This window comes from Solanum dulcamara, chromosome 12 (genome assembly GCF_947179165.1).
Source record: "Solanum dulcamara chromosome 12, daSolDulc1.2, whole genome shotgun sequence".
Classification (NCBI taxonomy): Eukaryota; Viridiplantae; Streptophyta; class Magnoliopsida; order Solanales; family Solanaceae; genus Solanum; species Solanum dulcamara.
In genome coordinates this window covers 60040210-60054700 of record NC_077248.1, presented here as the reverse complement: position 1 = coordinate 60054700, position 14491 = coordinate 60040210, and the positions used below count along the sequence as shown (strand labels likewise).

The following is a 14491-nucleotide window of genomic DNA, read 5'->3' as shown; positions in this document are numbered from 1 at the left end:
TCCCATCCCACTTTAGTTGAAAGATGACGTCATAAGTAGAAGGTTATAACTTTTACCAAAGAGGGAGATAAAGTGTTGAGATACCAAGGCAGATTTTGTGTTCCAATTATTAATGGCATTCTAAAGAGGATCATGGCAGAGGGCCATAGCTCCTAGTATTCTATCCACCCAGGTTCTACATAGATGTGCCACTACTTGAGATTAGTTTATTGGTGGAATAGTATGAAGAGAGAGATAGCAGAGTTTGTGTCCAAGTGTCCGAATCGCCAACAAGGCAAAGTTGAGCATCACAGGATTTGTAGTGTAGCTCAGAACATTGAGATTACAAAACAAAAGTTGAAGATGATAAATATAAACTTTATTACAGGCTTACCTCTATCTCAAATCAGCCCACTTTTTGTTCGTTAAGACTACAGACTCAGCAGAGGATTATGCGAGGTTGTATATTCGAGAGATAGTCAGGTTGCACAGAGTTCCCTTGTCCATCATCTCAAACAGAGGTACCCAATTCATAGCACAGTTTTGGAAGTCGTTCTAGAAAGGTTTGGGTTCAAAGGTGAATCTTAGTATTGCTTTCCACCTACAGACATATGGCCAAGTAAAGCACACCATCCAAACTCTTGAGGATATTTTGAGGGATTGCATCATCGATTTCAAGGGAAATTGAGATAACCATTTGCCGTTTATTGAGTTTGCATATAACAACAATTTTATTCGAGTATTCAGATGGCTCTATATGAGGCTCTTTATGGGAGGAGATGTCAATCCTCAATTGGTTGGTTTAAGATTGGTGAAACCGAGCGGATAGGACCAGACTTGGTGCATCAAGTTATGGAAAAGGTAAAGATTATTCAACAAAGGTTGATGACTGTGCAAAGTCGACAAAAGTCCTATATTGATGTTAGGAGAAGAGACTTAGAGTTTGAGGTAAATGATTGGGTGTATCTGAAAGTTTTACCCATGAAGGGAGTTATGAGGTTTGGGAAGAAAGGGAAGTTGAGTCTGGATTACATTGGTCCGTACCAGATTATAAAGTGGATGACAATATTGCTTATGAGTTAGAGCTTTCACCAGAGTTAGATAATGTTCATCCAGTGTTCTATATCTCCATGCTTAAGAAGTGCTTGGGAGATCCTTCACTCATTGTTCCTACGAAAAACATTAGGGTGAAAGAGAGTTTAACTTATAAGGAGATTTCTGTTTAGATTCTTGATCATTAAGTTCATAAATTAAGGACCAAAGAGGTCTCTTTAGTCAAAGTTCTTTGGCGAAATCAATTCGTTGAGAAAGCTACATGGAAAGACGAGGAAGATATGAAAGAAAAATACCCATATCTATTTGTTCCTCCTAGTGTCGAAGTTGAAGGTAATATTCCTACTCCTATCTTTGAGTTAGTCCCTTCTTGAATTTGAGTAATTGAGTGAGTTATTCTTGAGTTGATGTTTTAAGTTTTGTATTATATTTGTGCCTTGAGTAAATTCTTAGCTTGGTCATCATTAGAGGATGAATCATCCCAAGGGGGAGATATTGTAATACCCTACACGATTCTAGCCTAGATTAAGTTCAAAAATTGAGTTCAAGAGGAACTCAGGCCGCTGGATCTCACCAAACTTATCGGTGACTCGCCGAAGTGTAATGAGTAGCATGCCAAGCTCTACTAGGGATCCCGAAGAATTCCTAAAAGTTATGCGCAGGGACAGGGACTTTTGGTGAGGTGAAAGAGAAATAGCAACTTACCGAAGTGGACTTTGCGAGCTGAGAACCTCTCAAAATTATTCAGAGACTTTTGCTCAAAAGTGAAGATAATTGGCAAGAAAGGGGAGGGAAAGGCGACCCACCAAATGTGTTCGGCGAGCTTAGTCGATCTTTCCAAAATAACCAAAGGATTTCTCCTTCGGAATTCAAAGCTAGGTTAGTAAGGTAAAGGTTCCAAACGACGATCCGCATAGTAAACTCGATGAGCTAGGTCGAGCTCGCCAAGATTCTCAGAGGAACCTCCTTAGAGCTCGATGACGTTTTGCGAGGAGGGCCAAGAGATTGGTGATTTGCTGACCAGGACGGCAAGATCGGTCGATCTCGCCCACTGGACCCTAAATTTTAAGGCTATTTTAGTCTTTGCTCATTCTTCCTAAAACAAAACCTCGATGTTTGAGACTAGAATTAAATCCTTAATAGTATCCAACATAGTTTTCCCTTAGTTAACACTTAGAAACTTTTGAGTGAAGCGATTGGAGAAAACAAAGAAGGCTAGGGTTCAAGGTTTCCAAGCAATCTCTTCAAGTTTCGATCATTTCTTCGATTTTCAAGTATGTAAGGCTTATCCGAGCGTTGAAATAAGTTTGTTCACGTGCTCTACATCTTCTTTGAGCCGAGATTGAGTCTAGATTTGAGTTTGAGTCCTTATATAAATTGAGTTCATAAGCTATGTATAATTATGTGTTGAGATTATCATTGTTTACTATCTCTTATTTGATCGTAATTGTTGTTCATTGATACTTTCCAATGAACCTTAATTGATTTTGATAATCATGACTTTGACATGCATATCTTTGAGTAAAAAAAATAATGACCTCCGGCATTGATGAATAGAGTAATTTGAATTAATATTACTTATGCATATTCTATTGTCTAAATGAGTAAGAGGATTGAGTATGATTGATTGAAATTGCAAAACTATTTTGATGTGATTGAAGTTTTTTAAAGCATATTTTACTGAAAGAATTTGATTTGAGCATGAGCATTGATTGTAAATGAGTCTGAAACTATGTTTTTGAATTCTAGAGTTGATGATTGAGATAAGATTGAGATTGATGAAAAGATTAAATGAGATGATTTAAGTGAATTGGTTTGCTTGAGTATATGAGAATATTGAGTCTTATGAGAGTAATATTGAGCACTGATTTGGGTAAGAGTAATAACAACTCGAACTCCATAAACTACGCAGCCAGCGTAGGATAGAGGTCATGCCTCTCAAGTCCCAAAATGATGGACTATGATTGATGGTGGATTCAATAAGTTTGATCATCCCTTACCCTGACAAGGTATTGAACGGCTGCGGCAACGGCAGTGCAAAGCATTGTATCATCAATAGTTCATAAGTAATGGTTGTCGGTTAGATAAACTCCCTAAAAATTGAATGGTTTGATCTGGTTGAGATTGTGCATCATTGAGTCTATTTTCAAATCATTTCTTATTCCTTTTAAAATACATAATTGTTGAGTTGAGTCATTTTAGAGTGAGTCTTTTGATTTGAGTTGCATGAGATTGAGTATTGTTGATTGTATTTCGGATATTTTACATACTCATACATTTTATGTAACTAACGTCATTTGGCCTGCATCATTTTATGATGCAGATACAGGTTATATAGATCATCAACAGGCATTCATTCATTTCTTTGAGTAGTTTCTTTTGAGGTAGTTGTGGGCTTGTCTCAACACCTTCTTAATGGTTGATAAAGACTTCATAGACTTAGATTGATTAGATTGGAATTGATGTCCCTTTTGAGTCTATTTTTGAAAAAACTATTAATTATGAGATTGAGTTGGCTTTTAAGATTGTTTCTTTTAAAAAAAAATATTCTTTCATTGAGTACTGATTGGTAGCCCAATTGAGTTTCTCCCTTGAGTTATTTTAAGTCTTTCACTGATATGATTGAATGAGTGATTGGACTAAGTGGTTCGCTTAGGGCCAATAATGGTCTTCGAATGCCGTCCACGCCTAGGGTATCCTCTCAGGTTGTGACAGTAAGCATAGTTATACTTCATCATTCCAACACTTGTTAGGTTGGGACATTAGGTAGAACCAAATCTTTGTCTTTGAAATGTAATGACAAAATCTAGTCGTTCAAATCCAAGACTCAAGCATTTAACTGTATAGTGTCATTCTTGCCTTTTCTGTACTTGTATAAACATTAACTATAATTAATTAATGGACAACAGGAATATTAATAATAGTTGACTGACTTATTTTTGTGCATGTTGCTTATAAAGATCCTCACATATCCATTACGAAAATAATAACATTAGTTGAGGTGGATCCTCGCCGGAAATGTTATAACCTTCAAATGGATATTTTTGCTGCACATCATAAATGAATTTCTCCTTGACTTTTGAGATTGAGTCAAAATCTGTCAAAGGTAGAACAAATAGTGGAGAAAAGGTAGATTAAATAGTGGAGAAGCAGAAGTTGATATTGGTCTTTTTTATTTTTTTCAATAGTGATCTGAAAATTAATTTTTTTAATATTTTTTGATGGAATGACTATCCTGTTAGCTGTCAATTTCTTAATAGTAGTTGTCAAATCATTAACACGCTTAATAAAATCATCATAATATTTATGCTGACATTCTTTGCATCGACAGAAAAAGCATTTGTTCGAAGAGTATGCAACAAAAGATTGTGCATCTGTTGTTTCTCTTGACATTTTATTTACGAGGTAAAAAAAAGATTACAATTTATTCAAAAAAAAGGCTATCAGTTTATTTATCAAATACAAAAAAAAACAATTTTTTTTCTTCAGAAAATGGGTCATCTGCAATATATGATCCATTTGTTGCCACGTGTGAAACTTCTGTTGCTATAACACATGGATTATCTGTTGCACATATGAACATTCTGTTGGCATTTCTACCAACATATGAGTCATCTGTTGCAACAGATGACCCTTGTTTCAACAAATGAGTTATATGTTGAAAATAAATCAATACAACATAACTGACAATATTTCTACCAACATGTGAGTTATCTGTTACAATAGATGACACTACTATTTTCAACAAATATGTGTACTGTGAATTTCCAACAAAAAAATCATTTTATTTTTCATGCTATACTATTTGAACCAACAACGCTCACCAGAAGAAGAATAAAAATAACAAAAAATGAGTTTTCATTGAATAACGACAACACATATTCACATATTTTTACAATTTTTCAAAAATTAGGATTTTTCAAGTTTCTCGATTTTCCTTCATAAACAAGAAAACAAACTCATTAATCGCATTATTCAATTTTCTCAACTATAGAACGAGTTCTTGCTCATTAACCCAAAAAAAATAATTCAAAACTCGATTTTCAAAAGTATTCTTGTTCATAAATCTAAAAAGTTTCCCAAAAAACAAAATAATTTACCCTTATTTGAGTAACGAAAGGCGATGATGTTGAATTTTTTAACAGAGTGAAGGTTGGTGACGATGACACAGCGAATCTATTTGTTGTAGAGGAGCCATTGTTGGTCAAGAAAGGAAGTTTGAATGATTTTTTAAATAGGTATATTTTTATCAAATGAATAGTTGAAAAATGAGAGTGTCTTTGTATTTTGAAAAAAAAAAGAACTTTTTAATTATATTAATCTAATCCCAAGGTAAGGCTGCGTATAATATATCCTTGTGGTCGGGCCCTTCTCTAAATTCTGCGCATAACGGAAGCCTTAGTACACCGAGCTGCCCTATTTAATCCCAAATTAACTTAATTAAGTTTTTAAGTGACTCCCCCGTCAAAAAGTCCCGAAAACAAAACCTCTCCACATACATGTCCATTTCCTTCTCTTTAGCCTTTCCATTGACCCCTTAAAATAATTGTAGCTTCTCGTCCTTTCCCTCTCTCGCCATGTTCACACATAACAAAACATCCACACTATTTCTCATCTTTAAATTCAGAAAACCCTAATTATGAGTTTTGTTGATCCCTAACCTTAAATTTCATTCAATTCTCTTTGTTTTAATCAAGGATCAATTTCCTTAATTTTTTTTTATATTGAAGAAAAATTTGGGATTAATGGGTAATCAAGATCAGGATATGTCAATGGCAATCTACAAAAATTCGAATTTCACGGGAGGTTGCTTAGAAATCCGTTTGTTTTACGTACGGATCACGCCATGCGCGGTTGATACCCTACCGGACCACCTCACACTCCGCCACCTCCGCCGTGAGATGGGTGTGTTGTTAGAGATCAACAGTTCTCGTATTCCGGCCACTGATACAGCCTCCATAACCCTCCGCCGTGATCGGGTTGACAAGGAATCGTCGGAGGTTACGTATGTGAGCACGGATAGCGTTAGGGTTTCAGGGCCGGTGGAATTCGAGGTACATGAAAATGAAAAGGAATTAATACTTTGTGGATCATTGGAGAGATTAGAGACAACGTGGGCTAATGGTAATGTTCTAGAGAATGATTCGAGGAGTGCATGGAGCATGGATTGTTACCCAACAGCATCATTTGGGAACGATGGATCAGCTTTTGTTCAGCCCAAATTTGGGGTTTCTTCACCATCAATTGAGGTTTATATAGCGGGTTGTTGTTCGGGTGTCCCTGTGATTCTAACCAAGACAATTCAGGTCATCCCGAGAAGGAAGTTACCTAGGCAGGGCATGTTGGATGCAATTCCAGAGGATGAGGAAGATGCGAAGGAGCAGGGGAGCTCGAATGGATTTGGTCGACAAATAAAACCATTGGTAATGCAATTATACCTTTTATCCACCTTTTCCATGATCAGAAAGAAAAGAGGGATAAAATAACTAGTTCCGGGTCACTGGTGTTGGCTAGGTTCTTTTTTGATGAAGTCAGTAATTCTATTGCTGCGGGGAAGGTTCCCATTAGATGAAGTATTAAGTAATTTCACTAATCTGGAATAATTCCTACAAGGAGAATTCCGTTTGGTAATGGTGTTGGTTAGGTTCTTATATTGTTGCTGTGTTATACCCGGTGACTAAAATTTAGTGATGTAGCACTTATCAAGAAAACTAAAATTTAGTAAATATAGCAACTATGATATGAAAAAGTAGAGCTATACAAAACCTTTAGTAGGAAACAACAACTTAAGCACGGATGAATTGTCTGGACTTGGCTTGACCATGTGTTCTCTATGTGTGCAAAAGATGGATCCTTTTTGTTTTACACCCACAACGTCAGCCTCAATTTGGGACAAGGCTTTTGACATAGACAAAAAAGGAGGAGGAAGCTGTTGCATAAACTTCATGTTTCTGCAAACAACACCACTGACTGCTACCTCCACAAGTTTGAGTAAGTCTATGTTATTGAGCATCAGATAACATTTTTTCGTATAAGTCACCAGTCTCGCATCTTTCAGTTTCACCTGCTCTAAAACCAAAAAGTGATGCAGTAAGGGTTCAAATACCTTAAGAAATGCTAATTGCATAAGCACTTAAAATGGGTACATTAGGTGTGAGGACACAATCATGAGGACTGCGTACAAAGCATTAAACGATCTTTCTTATGTTACTTGTATTTTTGTGTGAACAGAGATACATGGACAACTGGCTAGTTTGATGTATACCTTGGATGACTCGTTTTAATCATATAAACACTTTTACATGGTTTTGATATGTCTTGGTGTCATCACAACAAATGATGGAATAGTGAAGTACTATTCAAGAATTTGAGATGCTCAAATAGTACTCGTTTATCCTGAGTTATACATTGTTTGGCTTTTAAAGAAATCAAAATTTGATCAGACTGCTTAAGATTAAGACAGAACTTGAGAATTTTAGTAAAGAAAACAAATTTCTATAGTAAGATTAACACAAAGCACCCCATTATTCCCAATCCCCACCTCCGTATGACGTGATAATCCTGAGTTATACATTGTTTATAAAGTAACTTAATTGGACTTTGGAGTTCTACCACATCCCAATCCTAAAAGTTCCTCTTGAATCTCAAATCCCAAAAAACTCCAATTTGTAAAGTTTCAACCCGTTGGACTGTCATCTCCTTCAGACATGAAATTCTGAATATGTTTGGGAAGGTAATGCTCAAAATGTTATCCCTACCCCACTTGTGCCTCCCAAAACTAACCTTCCTCCCATCCCATCCCAACCCTTGAAAAACATTGCTTTATATTCTTTTCATCACTTACCATACTGCTCCACAAACCGCATCCATAAGGCAAAGTGATACTTTTGTTCTTCATCCCCTTTTGCGATCTCATATTTATCCACATCCCTACCTTTTAGAAAGCGTGTTCCTCAGACTCGAATCTCCATAATCATTTATCGATAAAGCTTGTTGAACGCCTTTAGATCTTAAATCTCATGTTCACCCTAACAGTATGAGTCGTGATGATCTACCACCTTACCAAGTGGAACTTCTTTGTCTCGTCTGACGAACCCGTAGGAAGTTTCTTTGAAGTCTTTTCATGTAGGGATACTCGATACCATGCTCTTAATACAAACTTTTCCCCACCTTTTTGACATGTATCTTTTTAGACATCCCACAAGCTTCTTCTCAACCCTTTGTAGTACTGGATTCCAAATTGTTCGATCTTTGTTTGAAGTACCTAGTGGCAAGCCAAGATAAGTGGTAGGAAGAGCTCCAATTTGATCTTTGTTTGAAGCACCTAGTGGCAAGCCAAGATACGTGGTGGGAAGAGCTTTAATCTTACAATTCAACAGTGTGAAAACCTCTATATCCTCCACCTCTACAATTGATATGATCCCACATTTTCTGAGCTTGATCTTTAAGCTTAACACTACCTAAAATCATGTTAGCACATATCGCAGGTGTTCCAATTAGATCCTGTCAGCATCAGAAAAGGCCATGGTGTCATCTGCACAGTGTTGTCAAAGACACGCTTTAAGCGCACTTAAGCCCTGAAGTGAGACTCAAAACGTGTTGAGCGCTTCGCCTAGCTTTATGTGCGCTTCAGTGTGGTCATCAAGGTTCTAAGGCAAACTTTTCCTTGCCAATGAGCCTCTTTTGAAGAAGTGACACTAAACAATTAATATTTCACTTTATCATACTTTTTGTTCAATTTCTTTGGTCATATATATTTGTAATTCATGTTTATAATTATTGCTCTTGGACTAAACATATATATTTGTATCTTTTTCTCCCTTTGCACCTTTTTTCATTAAAGCCCACACTTTATTTGCGCTCTGCGTTTAAAACCCCAACGGACCTTAGAGCTTTTTTGCGCGTTTCGCCTTTGATAACACTGCATCTGCAGACAATAGATGTGAAACCTTACAACAACAACAACAACAACTCAGTGAAATCCCACAACATGGAGTCTGGGGAGGGTAAAGTGTACGCAGACCTTACTCCTACCAAGGTAGGACGGCTGTTTTTGAGAGACCCTCGGCTCAATAGAAGCATAAAAAGAGGTCAGATAAGGCTAAGAAGTTCAAAGCGATATGGGAGAGCAAATAACGAAAGTGACATAGATAAAATAGAGTAATCAAAGTACAGAAAGTAATAGATAATAATAGAAATCAGAGCACAAGAAATTATAGTGCGTTAATGCGCCTACTAATACGGAAGAATAACAAGACTATGTACTAGCCTTCTACCCTAATATGGGTTCTCCACACCCTCCTATCTAAGGTTATGTCCTCAGTAAGCTGTAACTGCGTCATGTCCTGTCTAATCACCTCTCCCCAATATTTCTTCGGCGTACCCCTACCTCTTCTGAAACCATCCATGGCCAACCTCTCACACCTTTGCACTGGGGCATCTGTGTCTCTCCTCTTCACATGCCCAAACCATCTCAGTCGCATTTTCCGCATCTTGTCTTTCACCGAGGCCACTCCTACCTTGTCCCAAATAGATGTGAAACCTTCACGACACTATTTCCACCACCACACTAGAGAAACCTTTCAAGTAACTGCCGGCCATCGCTTTATCATTATCATGCTCAATACCTCCATAACTAGAATGAACAAAATGGGAGATGAGGGATCTCCTTGCTTATGGGCTCTCGAACTTCCGAAAAAACCGCACAAGTTGCCCTTCACAAGGTCTAAGTACCTAAATGTAGAAAAACAATGTCTGATCCATCTTCTCCATCTAACTCCACATCCCATCTTCATCATTATGGAGTCCCGGGAACTCCTAGTTTACATGTCATAGGCCTTTTTGAGGTCCAACTTGCACAAAATGCCAGTACTTTCTTTTCTCTAGAATCAAACACTTCATTAGCCACCAATATTGCATCAAGTGTTTGTCTTCCCTCCACAAAAGCATTGTGTGATGTAGATACAATCTTGTCCAAGACCCTCTCAAGTTTAATGGGAAACACCTTAGAAATGAGGTTATAAATGCTTCTCACTAGACTAATAGGTATATAGTTTTAATGTTTGATGCTCCTTTTTTGGAATGATGACAATGAAAGATACACAAAGGTTTAATTTTTTATTTTAGATAGCAGTGGTGTCTGGGCCAACTTGCACGCACTTAGACAAATTCCACGGTATACCTGTCACCTCCCACCAACACCAAGTATCAAGTAACTTTGTCCATCAATGATAGGACAGATGGAAAGAAATCACATAGTTTTCTTTCGTCTCTGTTGAGGTTCAAAATGTTAAAGTTGTCTTTTAGATTAAATGTGGACCAAGTGTCTTGATCCTGTGTATTGATGATCTGAAGAATCTTGAAAGAGCTTGAGCAGTTGACCATTCAAGTTGATCTGAAAGCAAAACTTGTAAGCAGTTGGCCATTCAAGTTGATCTGAAAGCAAAACTTGTACCACCAGAGAAGTTTATGGCTTGAAAAGAAGTTAGTCAAGCTTCTCAAAAGTTGAGACATTCTCATAAAGTTATGTTCTGCTGGCAGTAAATTCCATCTCCTTTGCATCCTAAAGGTGTGGGTGTCTTAAAGATACCTGGCTGGATCTGTAATTGCAATAATTCCGAAGGGTGTCATATTAAAAAGAAAAAGTCGACTCCAAATGTGGTTCGACGTGAGAACTTTTACTGTGAAAGCAGAATATTCAAGTTCTTCTAAACTGCTTGTCAGTGGAGCCTTTGATGTGCAGACAGTAATCTGTCCTCTCATCCTAAAAGCTGAACACGTTATAACTTAAAAATTTTACCCTGCTTTGGATTTGAGAGATATTTTTTCATTTCCGTATGTCCCTCTCTCTCTCTCTCTCTCTCTCTATTTTCCATACTCATCTCTCCCTGAGTCTCTAATTGAGCTTCTGTGTTTCTCTTTCTTCTCATTCCATCTGATGTTATTTTTTCTTATGGTTGTCTCTTTCTTCACGATTCAATTTTAATTATTCTTAATTCTTATCGACTAATTGATGTTGACATAGTTTTTAAATGTCGACAGCTATGTCCTCGTGAAAAAGTAGTTTTTGAATGCTGATCAAGTGACAGTTTAGTTTACCTGTTTAAAAAAATGACAGTTAATTTAATAACAATTACTGCATGTTTTTAGCAGACCACAGAGGATATGGACGATAATGAGGTGGAACAGAAGGCTGGATATGGATTCTATTCAGATGACATGTACCCTGGTGAAGATGGTCAGCTCACCTGGTTCAATGCAGGAGTGAGGGTTGGTGTCGGGATAGGCCTCGGGATGTGTGTTGGTGTCGGAATCGGGGTGGGACTACTTATGCGTTCTTATCAGGCAACCACTAGAAATCTGCGGAGGAGGTTTTTCTAGGCTTCTAACTTTCAGTCATAGAGAAATTGACTTCTTAACTGGATTTCTAACTGGAAGCAGGACCTATATGGTCATTAAAGTAGCGTCACATCTTAGTGGCAGCAGGAAAAGGAGAGGCACCTAGTGCTGCAGCTGAAGAGTGGTTACATAATCATTAGATGGTGGGAGGCCCTAAGGTAGTTCATATCCTTGAACAGAAGCTTAAGAAGACCTCCATCCAAGGATCATCTGTGTTGAGTGTGTACAAATGCCCCATCCCGAGAAGCTGTGTCAATGTGTTCATATGCTGTATTTAGAACTGGATATCTCGTATATATGTCCTTTTTTTCTTTTTTTCCTGGTTGGTTTAATGCATCAGTTTTGTTGTTGGTGTGTGCTGAAGTTTGTTATTAAGTTATGAAGAGTTGATATTCATCATACAATTTTGGTAGTTGGAGTAGGTGGTTCGGTACAACAAATTTAGTTTGTAAATGTATTCGGCAGATTGTTACTCTACTACAATAACAGCTTGTTTGGATTGGCTGTTGCATATTGTTGTATCAATGTATCGTGTTGTATTGTATTTTACAATATTTAGATTGTGTCAATTTTTGTCAATACATATTATGCCCCATCAGCAATTTGAAGAACAATTTTATAGGTATTACTCCCATAAAGAAAAATAGAATACAAAGGTAAATGATAAAGCAAAGGTAAAATGGTGTGATAACATCAAATATGTTAGTCGTTACCTATTCAAATTTGATTTCAATAAATGCATATTTTGTTATGCATCAACCTATCTGCTTAATAGGGTTGATTCATTATTCCTATATAGGTATAAAAAGATTGTGTAAAACTTTTTGAAACATTACCAAATAAAACTGAATCGGCCGAAAAATTGGATATGCCCCTAAAGAATCTTGAAGGTGTCTAGTCTAGAGAGAAAAACTTGAATTTTATTGGATTAGCTTTTTGGTAGGAAAAATGGCTACACTATATTTGGAACACATAGCATTTCTTGAGAAAATTAAGAGCTCGTTTGGATTGGCTTATAAATTATTTATAAGTTGTTTTCAGCTTTTCTGAGTGTTTGGCTGATCAACTTAAAGTCATTTTGTGCTTAAAATAAGTCTCAATAAATAATTGAATTTATTTGGATGAATTTATTTTAAGCAGCTTATGAATTCAAAACAATTTATAAGTCAAAAAAAAAGTTGGATTGCACTTATTTGTTTTTTAAAAACTTATAAACAGTTTTTAACTTATAAATTACTTAAAATAAGTTCATCCAAACAGGTTCTAAAGCATCAACTACATCAGTCACCTAATTAATGAACCTACGATCAAAGAATAAAAACCATTCAAATATTGTACATAAATTGTTAAGATATTATTCAGTTGAAAGATTCTTGGCAGTGGTTTGGGCTTAAAACATCTGCGTTGAATGTGTCAAGTTCGAAATTCCTTGCCAGCAAAAGCTGTGGATTACCTTTTTCGTATGATTTGCAAGCTATTGCATATGAACACGATGCGAATTTTCCTTTGTCATTAAATTATACTTGTGAGTTTGAAACAATAATTTATATTTGTATTAATTATTTTTGGTATAAACAATATAATCAGACCCAAAAAGATTCCTTCTTCTAGAATCCCATCCCAGAACAGTGTGAATGTGAAGACTTGAAATATAATTTGTCTATTTTTGTTCTTCTCATTCAAACAGTTGAACTTCTTCTCCATTGATTCAAAGTAGAGCGAGCAATTTCTGGCTATTCTTCTGCTTCCTTTTGGTTGGGTAAGTCCCTCACTCCCTTTTCTCTCACCATTTTACTTTGCCTTTTGATGTCATTGATAAAGTTGTTGCATGTGAGCACGATGTCACAAGTTTTGAAAATAGTCTCCTGCAGAAATACATGATAAGTTTGTGTATATAGACTCTTTGTGGTTTGGTCCTTTCCGAACCCCGTGCATAGCGGGGCTTAGTGCATCAGGGTGTCTTTTTAGTATTTTACGGAAATCCTATCTGTATGTTACCCTCTCCAGATTTCCAGAAGAAAACCCTAAAATCCTGTTTCCCAATGATTTTCATATGATAGAATGCGAATTTTGAATTGGGTTTGCAGTATGTTATATCTGCTCATTTCCTAGAAAAACACTCAACTTCTTAATGTTATGGAGTAACTTCTTTTGGTTCTATTTTTTCCCCCAACAAGTTGATCGGTAATTTTATATGCTTCCCATGTGATAATGTCTTGTGAGTTCTGGTGATTTTTGTACTGATTGATTACCACTCAATTTTCTGAACATTTCTATCACAATTACCTAAAGAAAATGTAGAGAAGGAAATAAAGCCACAAAAGTTTAAACACCATATGGTAAGCGTAGGCACCAGCAACACACCCAATGTAATTCCATAAGTGCATAAAAGTAGTGGATTAATTAGGCATCCTGTTATCCTTCCACTGCATAGAGTGGAAGCTATTCCTTGTTTTGTGACACCAGCCTTACGCAGTACACCCCATTCTAAAGACCAAGCAGCCCATATTTTCGTTTGGACCACGTGGCCGAACTCCGTGCTTAGATAGGGCACAAAAGTTTTAGTACCATATGGTAAGCTTTTAGAAAATCACCATCAATAACTCAGTCTAGTCTCGAGATAATCCTTTGTTCCATAACCCCGGGGCTATTTACAACTACTGTTAAGTTGTAAATTTCACATTGTCTTCCAAATCATCGATGTTATACAAGTGATCTTACCATTTCAAATCTAATCAGTTGGAATCAATTGAAACCTTTTTCTTTAAATCCAGGTCAGTCCAGTTATACTAGGATGTACCAGAACTTGATTAATGATAGTTATAATAACTAATATTGAGTAATTGTTTTGTCTGCTGAGATTATTACTTTCTATAACCTAAATTAACTTATGCTACTTCCTATTTTGGTCCTCTCATTATGTCTACTTTCTAGAAGGGTAACTTTTCACTTACCTTTTTCAATTTCTTTTGAGTTCTGTGTTGTCAAAAGTATATCATGAAATCCACTAATATATCAAAGAAAAACTTCAGAGTTCGTCAATATCAACTTTATTTGGACT

At 36.5% G+C, this 14491-nt stretch overlaps 1 protein-coding gene across 2 annotated transcripts; it reads left to right on the top strand.

The window, feature by feature from the left end:
- Positions 1-5509: 5509 nt before the first annotated feature.
- Positions 5510-12011, top strand: LOC129876264 (uncharacterized protein At1g01500-like). Of its 2 annotated transcripts, none has more exons than XM_055951647.1 (2): positions 5510-6455; positions 11182-12011. In XM_055951647.1, exons 1-2 carry the CDS (start codon positions 5778-5780, stop codon positions 11410-11412), a joined length of 909 nt encoding a protein of 302 aa, XP_055807622.1. In that variant the 5' UTR covers positions 5510-5777; the 3' UTR covers positions 11413-12011. The 2 variants fall into 2 exon arrangements, with proteins under 2 accessions (XP_055807622.1, XP_055807623.1); XM_055951648.1 differs by having other exon boundaries at positions 5512-6455; positions 11185-12011.
- The last annotated feature ends 2480 nt before the right edge of the window (positions 12012-14491 follow it).

Excerpts from the sequence above, each read along its gene's own strand:
- LOC129876264 (XM_055951647.1), top strand. The coding sequence starts at position 5,778 with ATGGGTAATCAAGATCAGGATATGTCAATGGCAATCTACAAAAATTCG. Across the intron at positions 6,456-11,181 it reads GTCGACAAATAAAACCATTG|CAGACCACAGAGGATATGGA; the intron begins GTAATGCAATTA and ends GCATGTTTTTAG.